The 21,109-nt window shown below is 42.9% G+C and overlaps 1 protein-coding gene across 2 annotated transcripts; it reads right to left on the reverse strand.

Moving 5' to 3' along the window:
- Positions 1–54: 54 nt before the first annotated feature.
- On the reverse strand, positions 55–12,989 carry IFRD1 (interferon related developmental regulator 1). Of its 2 annotated transcripts, XM_080394185.1 has the most exons (12): positions 12,669–12,988; positions 9,984–10,088; positions 8,946–9,027; positions 8,377–8,501; positions 7,916–8,073; positions 6,589–6,639; positions 6,317–6,495; positions 6,103–6,211; positions 3,946–4,080; positions 2,568–2,696; positions 1,508–1,603; positions 55–752 (listed from the first exon to the last, which is right to left on the reverse strand). In XM_080394185.1, the coding sequence occupies exons 1-12, from the start codon at positions 12,712–12,714 to the stop codon at positions 663–665; spliced, it is 1,305 nt and encodes a 434-aa protein (XP_080250311.1). In that variant the 5' UTR covers positions 12,715–12,988; the 3' UTR covers positions 55–662. The 2 variants fall into 2 exon arrangements, with proteins under 2 accessions (XP_080250311.1, XP_080250312.1); XM_080394186.1 differs by lacking the exon at positions 6,589–6,639 and having other exon boundaries at positions 12,669–12,989.
- Positions 12,990–21,109: the final 8,120 nt, after the last annotated feature.

Below are 21,109 nucleotides of genomic sequence, written 5' to 3' on the forward strand. Positions count from 1 at the left end.
ACTAGCATTCCAGCTTTCCATTCATGTAGTAATCACTTTTACACAGAGAGCAAGCAGTGAGAAACATCTTTATTCCAAAAATTAAACACCCGATTTCAGACCATGAGAAGCTTGTTTTTATCTTACACTGAGGTGAGTATTTGTCATTCACTACTTCACTGTAAGTGAAGGTAATTGAACTTTATAGTCTCCTTCAGGTTAAAGTCAGACTATGTAGAAATTTTTGTCCATCTGCCATTGAAAAGTTTAAAAAAATTACTAAAATAACTTCACATAAACAAGTTCATCTCTTCATATTAGCATATTCTTACCAAAACACTTGGCCAATGAATTAATTTAATTTACCTTTATATAAAGTAAGGAATCCAATCTTACACATGGCATTTGACTAGTGACCCACCCCATTTAATAGTTCAGTTACAATGTATTCAGCCTTTGAGCAAGTTGCACCTAATGCAAGCGCTATAATGTATCCCCGCACCCAATCTTCTATGGATCTATATACAGTGTATACACAACTAAGCAACAACATGCATTATATTTACAGATTTTATACAACATCCCAGCGCGTAAGTGCAAGCTGTGACTACGGAAATTAAAAAACTACATTTAAAGGTTACAAAACTATTTTAAATATGGAAATTAAACCCCATGGAAAAGATCTAGAAAAATTCCCCCACGTCTGCTCTTTTGTCACGACATTTACTTCTAGCCTTTGTCCGGGCCTTGAATGCTGCAGAGTTGTACAAGTGCTACAAAAGAAAAAGAAAAATTAATCACAGATGTTCACAAGGGTTATGTCCTTTAGAAACTTTTATGTTAAGAAACAGCTGAAAGTATCTTTTTTATTAATCCATGAAGTAAATTGGTAGACGTTCTTAAATCAATAGTATATATTTGCACCAAAACAATGATTCATTTTATTATGTATACATTTAAAAGAAACTTGGACTGTATAAAGGCTGAGCTAGAAGCAATTCTGGAAGCCAGTCTATCTTAAACATCATACAGACACAATGCAGATTAAGTTTGCCCCCAGATTAAACTTGGTAACACCATTCCACAAACTGTTTGTATACGGGATTAGTACGTTCACAGCCAACAGAACAAAGTCATCCCCCTCGTGTCCATTTTCAACTAGGGAGTTCGGGATAAGACTCAGTTTCTATGGTTTCCTATAGGTCCCTACCCCAAAACCTACAGTTCTTGTAAGAGTCCAAAGTTTCACATGTATGGAGCATGAACTAAGTACCAATCAGCAATCAAGTCAACCTTCAGACCCCCTTGGGAGAAAAGCAGCAGCAGACATGTGCCTAGTTGAGCTCTTATTTTAGATTTTCCAAAACACATACAAGCAAGATTTGGTTTCATTCAGATGAATATGGGGCACTGTTAGAATTAAAGTGACAAGTTTAAAGATGATGGCTTGTCAAGTGGGTGTTTGGAATACTATTAAATTCAGGAGAAATATATTAGTGTGTAAAGTAAAGAAAATACAGTGACATACCCTTTCAAACCGAGATATCTTCATTGTTTTAAGAGTTGCAGCATCTAGCATTACTGGTGGACCAAGCTCAAAAACATTCCGGAGAAAGTCATTTGACTAAACAAGAAGCACACCAAATGATCAGTTTCTTCTCCTGATTATTAAATCTCCAGTAAGAAACAGCAGCAATTAGACATAAATCTTAGATCTTATTATGCAATTAAGCCAGGGAATGCTTCCTCCTTTGACCAGAGTAAGGCTAAGAACTAAAAATGTCCTCCTGAGAAGAGACAGCTTCCCCACGACCCTGATATTTTTTTTTTTGTCCCAACAAATTAGGTACTGTTCTGTTACATCCTCTAGACAAGATCAGGCAGCTGGAAACAGACCCATATGGTTTCACAACACCGATTTTAAAGCATCTGACCGTATATTGGAAAATCTGAAAAAATGCTACATATGCCTGGGCTCCCTCAGTCATATAAAAATACAATTGACACTGGACTGAAGATTTTAACACCATGATTATTATAGCAATTTGGAAGCACATGCTCCTATGCTACAATTCCTGCTTCTGCTTCGTATCTAAACAGATGACTAGTGAACAGCAGTTCCTACAACAGAGATGAGGACTCAACCCTTCACTTCTAGAATGCTGTCATCATCGAGCTACAAGTTGTGTTCATAATTTTTGACTAAAACTTTGCGTACCTTTTTACAGGCTTGAACAGGAAGTGTTTATAGCTTTATTGCAGCCAGATGGCTACACTACTCTGCTGAAAGACAGCATAAGGATTCAGGACGAAACCCTGAAGCTAAGATAATTCAGCTTGAATCTCCTACTTCTTGGAGAAGTCTTCTAATTAATAAGCCAGTATACTCAGGCTACAGCTCCGAAGGAGCTCACCCCAACAGTTCCAACCCACTGTAGTTCATTTTGCAAGTGCTGTCTTTTAACCCTTCTAATGCAAAGCCCATCATTCTACCAAGTTCTACTCATGATTTTGTAATTCAGACTGAATTACTATGAAGAAGCCAGATGGGGAACAACAGTCTGAGCAAGTACCAAACAGCAGCTCACCTGCAAATGATATTGCATCCCCGACCCCAGAACCTCCTTGAAGGTATCATAAGTTTGTTTCTTAACCCAGCAGTCAATATACATGCGCTCAGGTCCAAACTTTACCATCTCTGTAGGAAAGTCACGTTCCTATCCAAAATTAAAGGAAACAACAAATATGATTTTAATTCAAAGTCTTTTGTATTAGGAATTTTATATATATCAATGAACTTTATTTTCATTGATAAATTTGGCCCACAAAAACCTTCCAAATGATATAATATGCATACACTGAAGATTTGTTCATAAACTGATGCACACCTGAAGTTAAATCTCATATGAGACTTGAAGCTGACATTCTTCAAGTCAGAAAGCATTTTAAAAAAAAGAACACTTAACTTTCATCTTTAAAATTACTTTAAGAATTGGACTTCTCTCCAGAAAAAACAGTTCTGAGTGCAGGAGTCACCTATAAATCAGTTTGTAAGCTTCATTTAGTCCTCTCACCTTTCAAGTGCAGCAAGCTACATATGTGACAATGGAACGTAACAAATGCTACTAAGGACTCAGATTCTTCTACAGGCAGAATTTTAAAGGTGACTTCAAATCACTTCAAAGTCTTCTCCTGTTTCCTAGATGTTTAATTGTTCTGAATTTCAACTAATATTTAGTTCATCTTACCCGCACAGCAACATAAAAATTATCCAACAAATAAATAATCTAGTTTGAGAGGTACAAGATAACAATGTATTTAAAGTGACAGAAGTTTAACATTTGCCTTAGAGGCTTTACTCAGAAGTTATGTCACTAACGAGGTATTTTTAGTCCTGCTTTGTGTATTGTTCTCTTAATCTGGATACAGAAAACCAGAAGATTACCGCCCAACAATTAGGACGACACCCCTCCTCATACACAAACATTTCTTTGGCCCCCAACAGAGGTTCCATTTGGAAATGTATCTTACTATTAACTTGCTCTTTGTTTATTATGGACCGAAGTTCAGTAAGAGACAGTACAATAATATTGCACAGAATTCAGGACACTAATTTAGATGTCCTACAAAGCTTGCTATGAAAAAAAAATCTGCTCATGGTATAAAATAAAAAAGAATTTAGTATTTACAAGTGCAATGTTTAGCCTTCTTTAAAGAAAAAAAATATTCTTCAATATGAAAGTCAAGTTTGGAACAAAATAAACCAAGTTTGACTTACTTTGTCCTACACTCCTAAAAAAGCAGCTATATTTTGTGTAAGTGATCGGAATTTCCAATCTCATTTGAAATAGTTTTTTCCTGTTGCTTTCACTGAAACAGTAATTCTATTTAATAGAAAAGACATTTTCATTAAATTATACACTACACAGTTAACAATCCAGACATTCAAAGTAAGAAAAGAATCACCTCAACAGCTCGTAGGACATCTCTGAAGACAGATCGCTGCTTTCTTTTATCTACTTTGGCTCGGTGCTTGTTTCCATCAGTAGCCAGAGCTCTTAGTTTCTCTGTTAGAAGTTCCATATCTTCATAAAAAAAATCCTAATGCACCCCACCCCAGAAAAAAAGAATATTTTTTTTTGTTTTTTTGGGGGGTGTTTTTTTTTTTTTTTTTTTTTTTAGTTTCTGGCCTCAAGATCCATGCAAATAGGAAAATAGATCTGACTTCTGGGTAGACCTCTACACAAACTGTTACTTTGTTATTTAAAACAAACTGTTACTTTGTTACTTAATGAAGACACAGATGGCACTAACTTCTTGTACTTCCATTTGCAATGTTTAAACTAGCAAGAACAGTCACAGCATCCAGTTTACCAAGCAGGATTCTATCGAACTCTGTTCTGGTAGTCTGAGCCACATGAAACAGTACAGCTCCTTCAGTGTGTCTATATACCTGTCAATCTGTTTTGCTCCATAATTCCAAGGGACTCAAAATGCTTAACTGATAAGCTGAACCTGGCTGCCACTCTGGTCAACGAGCTGAGGGAACTTTCAGGCTATTAGCACAGAATTCACACTGCTGGAGATGGACGGGGAGACACCATTAGACTGACAGTATGAATATTTAGTCATAAGTCTTGCATGGGGTGAAAAATAGAAAGCAGTTTTAAAAAAATCCTCAACAGAACACTCCAAGTAAACTTCAATGTATCATCCTTTAGCAGGAAGTATGTTCTCCCCTCCATTTACAAATTCTGAAGTAGTTTACCTTGATTAGTAAGAATGTATGTAAACTTATGTAAAAGCAGGGTTTTTTGCTTGTGTGGGTTTTTTGGGGTTTTTTTGGGGGTGGGGGGTGTGTCCAATCTGGATGTTTTCTCATGTCAACTAAATGGGCTGAGTTTACTTGATGCTTTTTGCAAGAAACTGGTCAAAGGTAAAACACAACAATCATTTTTAATCTGTGCTGATTGTTAAGGATCCAAATAATGATTAAAGGGGCATTACCTCAATGGAATGGAGTGATTTTTTAGCAAATATAGTATTACTTGTTAATGTATTTTAAGATTTTAGTTACTTGCAGTCAGTTCGACCCAATAATGGATCAAGTTCCCTTTTTTTTTCTTTCAAAGTTGAATTCCATAGGAAAGAACTCCTACTGTCTGCAATTGTATATAAGTCTCAGCATATTGTTTCAGATTATGCAGTGTTAGTGTGTGATGCATCCTGACTGAATTGGAATTATCTTTTCAACTTCAGACAGTGTTCTGGCAAAGCACAACAGCCTTGATCAAGCTAGGATCCATTCAGGTAACTCTTGCAGACTGTGCCATGGGTAAGTGGAGACTATTTCCTTCAGTGCTGTCAGAAAAACAGCTCAAAAATTAATAAGGCATTTTGAAGAATGTAGAGACAGGTTTAGGTGTGTATGAGGTGCTACTGAGAAGCTTGCACCTAATCCAACTCAAAAGCAAACCCCACGGAATCTCACCAAATGTAGTAATACTGATATCTGTGCAAGTCCTTTCAAAATCTCCCCTTCTAAACTGACTAGTCACCAACTGACTAAAATAGTCACAAATGCTGTGAAACCATCACACAGTAACTAGTTACTCTTCTCAAGGTACCTAAATAAGGATACTGGAAAAACAATACTACAGGTCAAAATGGTTTCTACTAAAGGATAGATTTTTAGCTATGGAAGCAGAATTGTGCAGGTTAGGTATCACTGGAACTTATCTGCCAAAGTATCTAATGAGTGTTCCCACTACAGTAAACAATAATGTTTTACCTTGGAATCTATATAGGGTTTTTTCCAATCAGCAACACCTACAGTGTGTTGGATTTAGATTTTAAAGCCTGCACACGACATTTCTAGTTGCTCCTCAGTACTGTCTGATGCATTTTATTATTTACTAGTATGGAAAACAGTGTAAAAATGATAATTAAATTGCTGTCAACCATTGCTATACCCACTTAGACTGGGGCAGACTCACTACAAAGAACATAACCCAGTGAATTATCTGCCACTTGCTGAGATCTGGGGTGCTACACAACGCAGTAAATAATATGCCTTGTTATCATCCCCAATGAAAGAAAATTTAGCTGCAGTCATCTACTTACAGCATCTGTCTCACGTGCCAGTTCAAACAGAAGCGCTAGTGTTTCTCCAGCAGCTATTCTCATGTTGAGATCATCACAAGACAGCAGACTTGGAAGTTTATGCAAGTGCCTAAGGAATAAGTCACATTTCATTAAGACGTAAATTCTGTGAACACTATTTCATTGCATATAAAACTGGACATTACAAATTTTGTTTTCCAAGAAAGATACTCACATTTCAATTTTCTTCTTCACTTCATTCATTGGACAAATAGTCAACAACAGTGTCCAGGCTAAAAGAGCGCTAATGTGAAGTACAGTGTTATGGGTACTTGATACACCATTAGTGTCTCTGTCTCGCTGATAGGCCTTTGTGAAGATGTTTTCCAGGCATTCCATAGTAGAGTGCAGCTCCTGAACAGGGGAAAAAAAGATAACGGAAGTGGCTTAAGATCCACACATTTTCATAATGTCCATTTATAGATTAAAAAAAATATTTATCCTCACCGTAATGTCATCAGTAATGATGAAACAGCAAATCCCTAAGCAGGTTGCACACTAGACAACAGAAAAAAAACATCAGTATTTTACATTAAAGTTACTGTTGACAAAAACCTTCAAACTCTGACCTTTGAAATTTAACATCAGGAATAATGGAAACTTGAGATTAAGACCTTAACAGACTACAAGTCTTCGACACTTTTTAATTCAGCCACTGTCTAATAGTTAGCTCTCAGATTCCATCCACTGTCAGGATCATTTTACAACACAGACTACCCACAAGCCTTCACTTTTCATGCTGTATTATTTAATATAGCTTACAAAGCCCTTCCAAAAAAGCTACATGTAGCACCCCTCTCACCCAATTATTTTAAATCTCACTAGGATTCACTAGGAGAAATCATGCTGCTAAACAGTAATGGATATATATTTCTTCACAGCTACAGGAAGTATTTTCCCTTCTCTGCCATCTGTTCCAACTAAATGTCATGAAAACACTGAACCTTCAGGAGCTTTTCCTAGAACTTCCCGGTTTTTGCTGTGAGGTCCTACGTATCTGTTCCCTGTTCCCCATATTCTACTCCATCTTCTCTTACAAAGAGGAGACTCAAAATTACGCTTAAGCAGGACAAGCTTTAATAGCATTTGTAGAAATGGCTGCTCTTGAACCAACACTAATTCTTCTTCCAGCTGACAGTATCTATTGTAACACAGCTTGAGCACAACAGAGAAGCAGCCAGCGATGCAATGATAAAGGCAAGTTGGAGAATATTAGTTAAAACTGATTTTTTTAAAAAAAGTCTTGGTAAGAGCTTTAGACTGTCTTCAGTCAGTATTTAAAATATATCACTGACATATAGACAAGATGACTGGGCGAAAAACTTATACTTTTGGTAGTGTGAATGTATCAAATACATAGTTCTAAATCTGCTATATGCAATTTTATCATATATAAACACATTTGCATAAGCAACATTCCTCTTGTTAAATGCTGTTAAAGAAGTTAAAATTAATACAGTAAGGATACATAAGTCAGGGGGAAAACCTTCATTTTTTTATATAGGACTTCAACATCAGCACTCAGAACTGCAGTACAGAGACTGCAACATAGTGAGTTAAGAGACTTGACAAGGTAGTTTCTAGCTTGAAGAAGAAAGTGAACTTCAATCTCTAGGTAGAACTTTTTAAGCCAGTGAAAAGTACTATGCATCATTTAGAGCATATGTCAATACTCTGAGTTTACACTAGTGAAGTAACCTTTAGTTCTGGATTACACAACAGTGAGCTGGTCAAAACTCTGTCCTTGTCTGGCAAATAAACATTTTATACTTACAGCCTGTCTGGCTTGGATACTGGCTGTTCCATCACAGACAATCTTCTTCAGAACTGGACCAAGGGTCTTAAAAATCTCTTCACTTTCAATTCCTGACCCCATCTGCACACACAGAAGGCATGCCAGTCCGGCAGCTGCACACTGTTCATCGCTCTTACCTAGAGATTAACACATTATGAGTAATCACCTTGTGCACTGCCTCCTTCCTTTAACCCTTTGAAGATAATAGTCTGAAAACTTGCAAATGGAAATTCAGAAACCAATACAGAATGTCATTTCAGTTAATTTTCTAGGTCAGTTAAAATATGACATCTAAAGTAAAAAAAGGAATGTTATATTAACATAACTAAATTATTAAGCACTCTATAAAGTACTAGAGAAGTCTCACAGTCTTAATTCCTTTTGAACAGTGAGCTATTTCATTGGGATTATTGCTTTCTAATAGCGAGCATATTAATTACCTTTCTTTATGCAGCGTTCAATGCTATCAGCTAGTGTCATTCTCCTTTCCATGACAAATTCATATAGTATTTTAGAAGAAAAAGCACTTTTCAGACTTTCAAGAGCTGCTTGTCTTGTCTTTGCACTGTTGGAAGACAGAAGGAAGACCTCTTGGAATCAGCACATACCAGTTAAAGCTCAGCCTTTATTTTTATATGTAGTTTGTATTTGCCTGCACCCAACAGAAAAGTAACCCACAGAAGTACCATGCAGTATGAAATGCAACAAATTTTCTCCTTCTTCAAGGACAAAGAAATTTTCATTGCAGATGGAGCTCACAACAGTGCACTAGACTAGAAATAAAGCCATTTTACTGCAAGCTATTAGGAAAGTCTGACTCTCACTTATCCAAAAACTCAATGGAGGGAAAAAGTTCTGCTCAGATCCAGAAGAAAAGCCAGTCCCTCCCCAGCATGAAAACATTGTAATTTCAGTAAACATATAAAAAAGTTTGATGCATATTTCCTTTATTATGTCAGAGGAAGCTAGTACACAACATATGAATGCATTTCTTCAAAGCATACTATACCTCTTATCCAACGTAAGATCAATAAATCCCTTCAATTTGTATTCTAAGTCTTCTTGAGTGGCTTCTTCATCAACTTCAGGCCCTAATCCAGAGGAAATAATTTAGTCCTGATATGCATTTTATTAGCAGTCACAGTAGTACCCAGCACTTAATGTTTCCAATACTAATAAGAAAGCAGTTTAACACAGACAATAGCTACAGAATTGTTCAGTATTACAGCAACAGAATGGTGTCAAAACTACTACATCAAACTGCCCCTTAAAATACTTCAGCAAAAACTGATCTATTCATACATCTGAGCTGTTTCTACACCTGCTTCTTACATGTGCCAAGAACAAACGAGTGAACTCATCAGATCTTACGTAAACTTGCTACAACTGACACCCATCAGCCAATCCTGTCAGCAACACATTTTCATCCAGTCCACTGCATTCTATCCCTGGAGTACACTGGGGTGTTCACTACTGATGCAGCAAGTTCTGTCTAAGCAGCCTGTCCTATCTGGCATCACTTCAGATGCCTCTGCAACAGCAGTTCATTTAAGAGTAACAAGTATTCATAGGGAAGGTTCTCTGCCTTATCCCCCTGTAGCAGGCTTTCAGGTCCCCTACTCCCAAAAAAATGACATTAGAGCAGCCCAAGTTGCAGAGATGGTAGAGGAGACAAAGTACAAATCCAGTTCAAAACAGGCAAAAATGTGATTCTTTCCATCTCAAATTCTTCTGCAGTTCTTACCACCTCAACTATATGTTATGAAAATCAATGTCTTAATAATGACCTTAAAATTCTTATTGTCTCCAAAAGTTAGCATTGTATAATTTCAATAGAAAAAAGCCTAATAGTTTCATGAGAGGCTCATGAAACCAGGAATATATTCTTACCAAACAAAAACAATAGCCACTAGATTAACAATCACACAGTGTTTACCAGGATGTCATAATTTTGCTACTGCTACTTACAGTCTAGTACTTAAACACCTAAGTCAACTCAGGTTTTATGTTTTTAAAAAGATGAATAGATACAAGTGAAAGAATATACCATCCTCAGTGAAGCTAGCAGGATCACTGAAGCCACTGCAGTGGCTCATAGTTTCAATTGAAGCATCTTCATCACTAAAAGGCTGCACATTTCTGGGCTGACCACCTTAAGGAAAGACAAAAACAATAGTTTGGTCATTTTTCATACAGAAAAGGAAGATCAGAACACCAAAAGTAGAATTCAACCGCCCCAACAGATTCATTTTCCTTGACCCAGAAAGCATATTTTCTTCCTCTGCTGGTTCCTTTACTCCCATCTGTTCTGAAGACTTAGTTGGCTTTGTTCGGGAGGATTATTTGTGAATGGTGGGGAAGAACCCACCTAAGTTTTCAAAGTATTGGTAAAATTCCTAACTCTAGGTTTAGGGTCTTTCTACAATCAACTTCAGGTTAAGGCAAATTCCTGTGACTGTGTTTTAAAAATAGTTTTATATTAATTTAACTTAGGACAAAATACCTAAAATAGACTGCCATACAATCTTTATTTTTCAGTTTTGAGGGACTTCAGACCAGGATAAGTTATACATTTAGACAAACATACGTTACCCAGTTCAATGCCGGATTTATGGGATTAAGTGTAGTATGTGCAGCATCAGCAATGTCCAACCCTGTTTTAACACTGAATTACAAATACAAGCCAGAACATCAAATGCTTCAACAGGGGAAAATTATTTTCCCTCTCAGCATCAAGAAGGCCTCAGGGCTCAGTAACTTCAGTCTTTTTGAAGAAAGCATCATTATTTTATACCTGTATCTCATTGTTAGAGCATTAAGAGTTGGAGGAGTTTCACCTGATAATACTGCGATCTATCACTGTCCTATCCTAGCCCTTTATTTGCATCTACTAAAGTTAATAAAAGAAGAATAAAAAAAGTTGAATAAAGAATAGTATCTCTGTTATTTCTCCACCAGCTCCCAGATGTGATTTACAGATGTGCTGGTTTTGGCCAGGCTAGAGTTAGTTCTCTTCATAGTAGCTAGTACGGGGCTACTATGTTTGGACTTGTGCTGGAAACAGTGTTGCTACTTCAGGGATGTTTTAGCTGTAGCTGGCCAGTGCTTAGGCAGAGTCAGAGCCTCTTCTGTGCCTCATCCCACCCCACCAGCAAGTAGGCTGGGGGCACGCAAGAAACTGGGAGGGGGCACAGCCAGGACAGCTGACCCCAACTGTCCAAAGGGATATTCTGTACCATATAACATCGTGCTCAGCCATATAAAGCCGGCGGGGAGAGAAGGACAGGGGGACATTTGGAGTGATGTTTTTTGTCTTTTCAAGTGTCTTACACATGATGGAGCTGAATATGGCTGAACACCTTCCTGCCCATGGAAAGCAGTGAATGGATTCCTTCTTTTGCTTTGCCTGCACGTGTGGCTCTTGCTTTACCTATTAAACTCTATTTCAGCTCACAAGTTTTCTATTACCTTTCTGAGTCTCTCCCCCAACCCACCAGAGGAGAGCAAGCAAGCAGCTGTGTGGTGCTTAGTTGCTGTCTGGGGTTAAATCATGACAACAGCACTCATAATTCTGCTCTTCGACTCATTTTTTGTGGTACAATTGATTCTAAATTATTTAACGCGGCAGTGCACAGCTCTTGCCAGCTTTAGACTGGCTTCCCGACTACCAAGATCCCCCAAAAGCATACTGATCTGGGCAGAATCAACCTCGAGGTCATCACTGTCCAAGTACTTTCCAATGAAGTTAAACTCACACTCCAGAGGTTTTGCTTCATGGGAAGTTTCTTCATTTGCGCCAGGGAAGTTCATGGGAAAGAATGACAGGCAGTTCCTTCACAAATTAAAATAAAAGCAGCTGCAGAACGACCCAGTGAACTGCTCAGCTCCTGAACATTTGATACTAGAGACAGATGCCGCTCACAGCCACAGCCGCCTGAAGTGAAATTCCTCACCATCCCACAAAACCTCCGTTCTGCCCAGGCATCAGCACCTCAGCCACACACATTCCGGATCCGCGTTAAGATTATTTTATAGCATCCTCTTTTAGGCTAAGAAGATTATTTTAAAGAGACTGCTGCCTGTGGGAGCACAGCGCGCTGGCATACGGCCACACCAGCCACCGGAGTGACAGCAGCAGCCGCCCCCCCGCCCCGGAAGGGCCCACGCCGGCGGCGGTGCCGCAGCGCGGACACCGGAGGCCATGAGGGCCGCGGACGCGCCCCAGCACCCCGCGGGCGCCGCCTCGCCCGCCGCAGCCCGGCTTCCCGAGCTGCCCGAGGGCGTCCGGGCGGCACCCGCGACCGCGGCGGCCAGGAGGCCCTCGGCGGGGCCGGCGCCGCCCGCCGCCCTTCGGGCGCTGCTCACCGCCGGCGGCGCCAGGCACGGCCGCCGCCCGCCGCCTCCCCGGGGCCGCCCGCGCCGCCGGGCGCATGCGCGCAAGCGGCGTGAGGTGGCGGTTTCGCGGCCGGCTCCTGCCAGCCTGGCGGCGCCGCCCGACCCGGGCCCGGCTCCGTCCCGCCGAGCGCAGAGCTCCGCGGGCACGCCAGTCCGCCCTGCCGCTTTCACACCAGCCCCGCAGCCAGCCGCGGCGCAGCCGGCCCGCCCGGCCGCGGTCTCGCCGGCCAAGGCCGCCCTCCAGGGTCTCGGACGGCCACGGGAAACGCTGGGGGAACTCCGCGCTCCGCGAGGCCGCCCGGCCCCAGCCCTCGGCCGCCGGTCCGGCCGCGCTCACCTGCTCCGCGCTGGTGGTTGCTGCCCCGCTTCTTAGGCTTGGGCATGGTCGCAGCGGCGCTCGGCTCGGCTCCCGCGGCCCCTCTCCGCTCCCCCCCGCCCGGGACTCAGCGACAATCAGCCGATGGATGAGCAGGATCGCTTTTTACTCCAACGCCTCTGCGAGGCCGACTTCCCGAACCGGGGCAGCGGAGGTGATTGGCGGAAGCAGGCGGAGGACGAACCGGCGGCGAAGGCAGAAATCCCCGTGGAGGCCCGTGAGCGGAGTCGATGCATCTTTCTCCTCTCAGACACCCGGGGCTAAAGGCGCGGAGGCGGCGCCGGCGCCGGTTTTATAGCCGCGCCGGGCTGCGGGGGCGGGGCCACGCGACGCGCCGTTGCCGCTGCCAATGGCCGGGCGCTACGACGGCGAGCGGGTGACTCAGTCGCGTGAGCCCGTGACGCGGCCGCGCCGCTACCCAGTGGTGTGGCTGGGACGTCACCGGCGCTTCGCGCGCGGCACGCCGCGGTGTACGCTGGGGCGCGGCGGGCTCGCCCGGCGGCCGGCGGGGGCGGGGAAGGGCGGGGAGCGGGGGGAGCAGGCGGGCGGTGGCGGGGGCCCGGCCTCACCCACCCCGCCGGTGCCGGCCCGCGGCTGAGCCTCCGGCTGGGGCTGGCAGCGGCCGCCTGAGCCCGCATGGTGCTCAGCGCCGCCGGGGGCGGGCGCGGGGTCGAGCGAGGGGCTGCGGGCTGGCGGGCCACCCGCGCCCCCTCACCGGCAGGGCCTCCGCGGGGCGGGCGGCGGCGCGGCCCGGCCGCCCAGAGCGCACCCAGCCGCCCATCGTGGCCCCCGCCGCTGGAAGCGGAGCTGCCGGCGCCGCGCAGGGGGCACCTAAGGCCGCGAAGGACGGGGGGAAGCCCCGGGCGGCCCCAGCGGGCCCGGCGAAGCTACGCTGCTGAGGTGCCCGTGCGGGTTTGCCCGTGCTGGGCTTTTATATCGGGTCCTGTGCCGTGTTCGTGGCTGGCGGGGGAAGGTGTGGGCTCGGCTCCGCCATGGGAAGTGCTGTCGGCCTGCGGGGCGGCTCCGTCCCCGGCCGCAGCCTACAGCTGGCGGGAGATGCCGGAAGGGCGCGACCCTGTGCCTCTCCTTCAAAGACAGACGTGCGGGATAGCTAGCTTGCTTCCTCGCGACAGATCTTCTTCCACACACAAAAATGTTTTTTGTCGTCACATTTTTGTCAGTTACATCTTCCAGTTTAGAGACTTGCACTTCACGCGGTTTTATTTGTAATCCCAAGCTGATTTTTTTCCTGTTTTCTGCTGAACTTCAAATGAAAAAAAATAGGATAGCATTCCTGTCCACCACAAAGAGATTGGTTTATAATATTTCTGAAATGTGAATGTTTCTGTGTGATCACCAATGGGCTGTAACAGGATTTGAGGGAGGGAAGACAATTTTGCAGAACATGCTGAGTTGCATAAGACATGATAGCAATTACACTGTTTGAGTTCCTTTGCATGCGAAATATATTTACTCTGACTTCTGGCAAGGTAAACTTCCATAATTCTATATAAATGTTACATGAAAAATAAAGTAAATGGGGTTTACTGACCCATTTGTGCATGTTGAGCAACGAAATGCTAGTATTGTCTGTTTCCAGAAAATGGTAGGTGTCAGCTGTGATACCTGTGGGCGCTGGTAGAGCCTGATGTTTTGCATTGCTGTGCAGTTTGAGCCTCCTGGTGAACAATTGCTTGGGCATGGGAGAGACAAATTTCTGAAAAGGTCTAGCAAGTTCTTTCAGCATCCTATTCAAGAAAAGAGACAAAAGTCAGTACATACTGCATGCGTAGAGGACAACGTATGAGTATCCCAGGGGCAACAGTTTTTCTCCTTCAGGTTGAAATGTTAGAGCAAAGGACAGCCTTCCAGGTAAGTAGGCGGAGGAGCTGCAATTAAATACAGAAGGCATAACTGTACCCTTGGATACACGAGAGTTAATTTTAGAACAAGGGAGCAGTGCTGGATAAGCTACAACACCTGATAGCAGCCAAGCAAACTTGTACAGTGGGAGTATTTGAGATGCAAGATGGCAATAGCATTTTATTAAGGTCAGCCATGTCCTAACAATTTCGTTTGTGCTGGCCTTCTTAATACATAAATTAATCTCAGAGGTGCAGGCTGACTGGCCTAGACTTAACTAAAATCATTGCCTTTGTGCACGCAGCCCCGTTCCACAGGAATGCTGCTGGCAAGGTTGAGGTTAAATGCTGAACTCCTTGCAGGTATGACAGAGAGTCATACCTACAGAACAACGTGCAGAACTGTGCGCACACACATGGTAGTCCTGTAGCAGGCAGGCACAGCAGCGGTAGTACCTTATGGTGGAAGTGAAAGAATGAAATGTCAGAGCCCTTGTGTGTTTGAAGGTGATCTCAGCAGGACAGGCAGAAGAAAGAATGTTGCAGCTGAGGTGGGAAAAGCAACTGCTAAGGTACAAAAAAGTGTAGCCAGAATGGGACAACCACAGTAAGTTACAAAAGGTGACAAAGCCAAAGAATTTGTGACTACTTTGGATATGTGACCACTTTGAATTTTACTTGGGCTTCTGAAATACACAGACTCCAGGTTACCAAGTTTCCCTGGTACTGTGGCCAGCAGTTCAGTGAGATCGCACAAGTTGTGTATCACTGCTTAGTGCTGCCGTCTGTGGCAGAACAGACTCTTTGTCTCGATTTCTGACTTCTTGCCCGCTATCCTGATTTATCCTATTGGCAGGAATGTGTGGCGCCAGTAAGCTGGCTCAAGACAACTTTCTAACAAAAAATCTGGCTAAAAGGAGAGTCACATGGTGTCAGCAATCTGTATACCTATACTCTAGTCTGGCTGGTGCTAGAGCTACTGGTGTCAGGGGTGTCACAGTCCCATTGGCACCGATGATACCAGCGGTAGGTGAGAGGTGACATCCTTTGGAGAAATGCATTTTATGAAGAGGCAAGGAGAGCAGGGGGCAGAGGGTGCCAGCAAGGCAGGCATGGCAGTGGCTTCGCTACCAAGCTGGAGCAGCCCCACAGCACCCAAACAAGAAGACCAAAGCAGGTCTGGTGGCAGTTACGAGTTTCAGCTAAGAGTATAGGTTGCCAGTGACAATCCAAGTGACCAAATGACGAGGAGGTCTGAGATCAAGGCAGAAAGCACCATCAGTGAGTCTGGGTCAGAATTGGGTTCAGTGACAATAACCAGGGCCAGCCAGCCACCAGTCTGGTCAGCATCAGACAGGCCTGCAGTGGTGGGAAGGATCTGAGATCATTCAAGGTGGCTCAGGGTTTGGACCAGCCTGTGCATGGCCAGCCACAGGCATATCTGTAACATAGCTCAGGCAAGGACTGAGGGAGAGTGCTTCAGCGTTAGCAAAGCTCCTGAGCTTCTCACAGCTTTTTCTCATGCAGTGGTCTGATCCAAAGCCATTGCACTGCACCATGGCAGAGCTGCCTTCAAGCACAGGCAGCTTAATGCTGACAAAGGCCCCAAGAAAATGTCTAATGAAGAAATGCAGCCAATCTGAGGGACATATGTATGTGACTGACTCAGTGTATGTGGTTTAATAAGTGTTTGTGTGGGAGAGTTTATTCTAAAGACATGTAAACTATCACCATTGTGAACAATTGGTGGCATGGCCAGACATACTCTGTTTACACTATTAAATGTTGTAAAGAAGTCAGAAATTAAGGAGTCACATGGATTGATTCATATGGGTGTTTTCTTCCTCTTTTGACACAATGCTTCTGCTATCTTTGCAGACAAAATCCTTTGAATTTTCTTTTTTCTTTCTGCCATTCCTTAGGATATGACTCTCTTCAGACACAGAAGAGAATCCCAGACTTGTCCTGGTTGCCTTGTGTTGCACAATCGACTTTCTCACAATCATAAAAGATTTAAGTACCAAGAAAAAGGGTCCAAAGCTGGAAGATGGGCCATCCCTGGACAAATACTCAAAAATGCCTGTGTTTCTAGTGACCTACTAGGACTGACAGGCCTTCAGAGCATGAACCTGTTAGCAGTGCCACGGTCCTCACTCTGGAACACTTAATGCTTCAAATGCTATCAACATCAATGTGTAGCCTCACTGCCCAAAATAAATCTGCCCATCACAAATCACAGCCACAGCCCCCCTCTGTTACGGCTGCAGTGGTACGCTTGGCTGGGGACTTACTCGGCTCTGTAGGCAAAGGTAATTCACTCATTTCCTTCACGTAGGTAGGGCACCTGGTCTTGTGTCTGGGGAGAAAGACTAAGACTTGGAAGGGGAAGCTCATGTCAGATCTTTACTGGGAAAGTGCTCAGATGTGCTTCCAGACGTATGTGCAAGATGTAGCTGATCAGTTCTTACAGAGTCCTTAATGATGTTTCTGAGATAGCAATTGCAAGTGATGTGAATTTTTAATGGACAACAGTAAGATAGAAACTTTAAATAAAAATACAATGAAGGAGAGCCAAGAGCTGCAGCTTTTTTTCCCTTTGAATGCTGGAGCACATTGGAGGGCTAAACAGTTCCCACTGTATTTCAGGGGTATTACACTGCAGCAAAAGTTGTGTAACATCCAGGTTGGAGGTCCTTTCAGTTTCTTACATGATTTACCTCCCGTCTTCTGATTTATATTTTGGAAGCCTGACCAACTGTGGTCCAAGTACATCCAAGAACCCCAAGTCCAGAATAAAATTAAATATGATGGCAGGCTTGCTATTGGAGTCACTATTATTAAAGCCTGACAGAATTTTGGTCTTAGCTGAAGGAGTACACTCAGACATTGAGGGAAACTCCTGATGTCTACAGCTGCCTGAAGTCCAGAGCTGTAAGAAGTTGCAAAACTAGCCCATACTCTTCCCTGATTTCAGCAGCCCTGTGTGTATGGACATGCAGAGGACATTTTGAAGGGAAAAGAAAGCAATCAGCAGAAAAGTTCATTTATTTCTGGTGAGTGGATGGATTTAGCAAGCCTGCCTGCTGAGGCAGACATGACCGTGCAAATCAGCTGAGTGGTTAATGGTCACAGATACCATCCTCACACAGCCCTCACGGTGTTTATACTATATATACAGTGCTAGAGGCATATATTGCACTCCACCCATAAAAAGAAAGGTGGCTTCTGTTCTTTCAAAATACAATCTTCTTTATATTAACAATTTCTACAGTACAATACATGTGGACTTTATCAAACACCATGTATTTTATGTGGCTGAGCACATCCTCAGTCACACACTACCCTGACTTTCCATGGCAGGGGGGTTCAGCTGCATTCATACCCCAGGTATTTTGGCCAGTTTTATCCATATTCTACTGATACGTACCTCCTTTTCTTGAGTCAGATCCTTTGCTCCATATTTAGGACTCATTCATGCCAAACTTTATTGGCTCTCAGTAAGAATTTTTCCTGGTAAGTCATGAAGAAACAACGCATACTTAAGCTCTCTGGTACATATGCCATTCTTAATTTCATGTCTAAATTTGGCTGCCTGAACTTCAACTGTCACTGTCAATGGCAACTGACCACAAACATTATCCCTAACAATAACAGCATTACAGAGCAACTGTGCCCCCATGGAAAGAGAAGTGTAAATCTCTTTGTCAGATGTAAAGCCCTTGCAAACTTTTTGCAACAGATAATAAGATTTTGCTAGAATAATGGTGAACAACTTTTTTGACAAAAAATGTATGGGAGTCTAGATTTGTCTGTAGTTCATTTTTTCTTGTGGGGCTTTAGTGAACAAACAACTTTGAGTAATGAGCATTGGTGCTGTTGTAAAACTGTGTTGTAAAAGCATGTATTTCATGCCTCTTAAGGCTTTGTATGTTGTCACTTTGTGTCTTGCTTCACTTGTTTCTCTGCCTGTTTTGCAAAATTGTGGGTTTCCTAATGTCAGCCACTAAGCTCATGCTAAGTATTCCAGAGGAAAGTGTGATATTCTGCTATTTTGAAATTAATTTTTTAAAAAATTTTTTTCTTTCAGATCCAGTTTTAAGTTTAAACATAAAATTCTTAATGACTTCCATCCCCCAAATTAATTTCAAAATATCAGGGTTAGATAGAATTAGGGGACTGTGACACAGTCATGTTTCCCCTAGCATGTGATACAATAATAAAGAGCACACATCTTGTTCCCCTTAGCAAACATGTTTCTATTGCATTATAATGTCGTTGACCCAACTGGTTACCCAATATTCAGTGTCACTTGTAGGGGAATCAGATAATTCTCTGTTTCTGCCCCATTATTTTGGGACAATGTGTATAGAAGCTCATTCCACTGAAAATTAGGAAGGATGAAACAGCAGGAGACAGTACCCTAAATCTCATTTCTGCCAGTGCTTTAGCCAACCCCACACTCCCTGTGCTCGCACTCCCGTGTCCTGTTGTAGCTGTTTGCCAGGAACTTGGCTGTGCCCTGATGCCTCATACAGCAATACATAGCTGCACTCGATAGGCCATGTTTGTATTTGCTGGGACACTTTTAACTGCGTGTCCCAAGCATTTCAGGCTTGCATGTGGTGCTGGCCAGTGGGCAATGATTTTCCATTACCGCAACAGTCATGAAGTGGAAGGACACTAACTTTGCCCAACTGGCTCTACTTGTATACCCTGCGCACACATCACATAGGCCAGTGACAACTTGAAGCATGCTCATAGCGTTTCAGTTCCTTGTGGACAGCACCTTGCCATGCACTTGCCCATCGCTTTGGAGCATGTCCCTCCCTTGCCTTGGGCAACACAAGCATTTTGCTCAGTTTGCTGGGACTTATAACACAAGGCTAACTCAGACAGCCAGCGCTGTAGCTGTTCTTTGTTTTTCTCTCTAGCAGTTCTGGTCCCAGGAAGTGGATTTTGCTGTCCTTCCCCTTCATGCAGATGGACAATGACAAGGCAGAAGCACCCTCCAATAATTCTTCACCAAAACACACGTCATTTTGCAAGACATCCCTTTTGATGCAGATATAAAGGATTAGCTCCATTTGTGTTCAGTAACAAAACCTCCCAAATAAACCAGCATAGCACAAAGGATCGTAAGGGACCTTTTTGTATCTGCCAGTTCAAATATTTGCTCTTCCAGGTACATTCATCACATAACATCTCACACAAACTCATTCAGCTACAATTTAACACTAGCCAAGTTTCTTCTTCCATCATTGATATACAGAAGGCTGTTTCCAAGGATCAACCTTCTGTTTATCAGAACAATTTATTTGTGCCCACCATTTATCAGTTTGTCCTGCTGATAAACTTGACCTTCACCTCTTCTGTGGTGTTTACACTTCTGGGAACAGCTGGTTCCTTTCTCAGCGTTTGTTTTTGAGGGTGCCATGCAAATTCCTTGGGACAATATTCTTCCTATGTAGCTTAAAGTATTTAAATAAAACTTCTAATTTAGGAGCCAAGTCAGAACTTAGGTAGGCTGAATGACTGGAGATGCCCATCACTTTCCATTGACTACAGGAGTCCCTGGTGACTGTGCTCCTAATTCATGTGTCTTTGTGAAGTATGTGAAGTTGGGCAGTGTGAATGTGGGCTTTGATGCTGTTGGTTTTTATTTCCTGACCAGTCTTGAAGTCCTTCTCTGCACTGATTCCCATGGGAATTTATTTTTCTTGAAAATAGATGACCGGTATTCCAGAGGAAGTTTCACCAGTCATTGATAGCGTTCCTGCTTCTCTGTCAATTGGAAATACCCTGTCTGAAATAGTTTGCCATCGTGTTTACTTCAAACAGGTCTGAATTCTGTACGGTATTTCCTTCCTCCCCATGATTTATAGTTCATTTACTCCTTAGCTGAGACCTGAAATTCATGTTAGTCCTGAAGTCCGTGATCTTTCACCATGGATTATTAAATTTTACTTCTGTAGCCTAGACCTCATGGTCAGTTCTTCCTAGGCAATATGTAAAAATTCCTTTATAAAGACATGACCTCCCACTTTACGTGCCAATTTTAAATTTCATTAACACCCCCTTGTTTCTGGTGTCCTGGTAATTAGTAGCAGCATTAGGTTGCTTGCTCCCAAGAACAAGAAAATCCTGTTGGAAGTCCACATTTTGTGTTGAATTGTCATCCACTGGTTGCTTATACATTTTCCGGGCTGCCCAAAAAGGGAATATTGGAGGGTGTCATTTCTTTATAAATATGTTCTTGAAATGGAGGGGAACGTAACAATAAAGCTGTTTTCAGCTATCATGTAATTGCAGCCCTGTTTCCATTCCATCAGTGGAAACTGCTACTTATTTGGAAGAAGATTATTTGATTGCTGCTTGATTGCTGCTTATTAGAAAGGTGATTTCTCACTGCAAGTTGCACTGAAGCTGCTGGGACCTGCCAAAGCCTGAGCTCTCCAGTCTGAATAATATACTGACTTCATACTTCTCTTTACAGCAAAAGCTGGAAATGTGAGGAGTGGTTCATTGTTGGAGGAGAAAGAT

Source organism: Falco punctatus (genome assembly GCF_963210335.1).
Source record: "Falco punctatus genome assembly, chromosome: 6".
In the NCBI taxonomy this organism is placed as follows: domain Eukaryota; kingdom Metazoa; phylum Chordata; class Aves; order Falconiformes; family Falconidae; genus Falco; species Falco punctatus.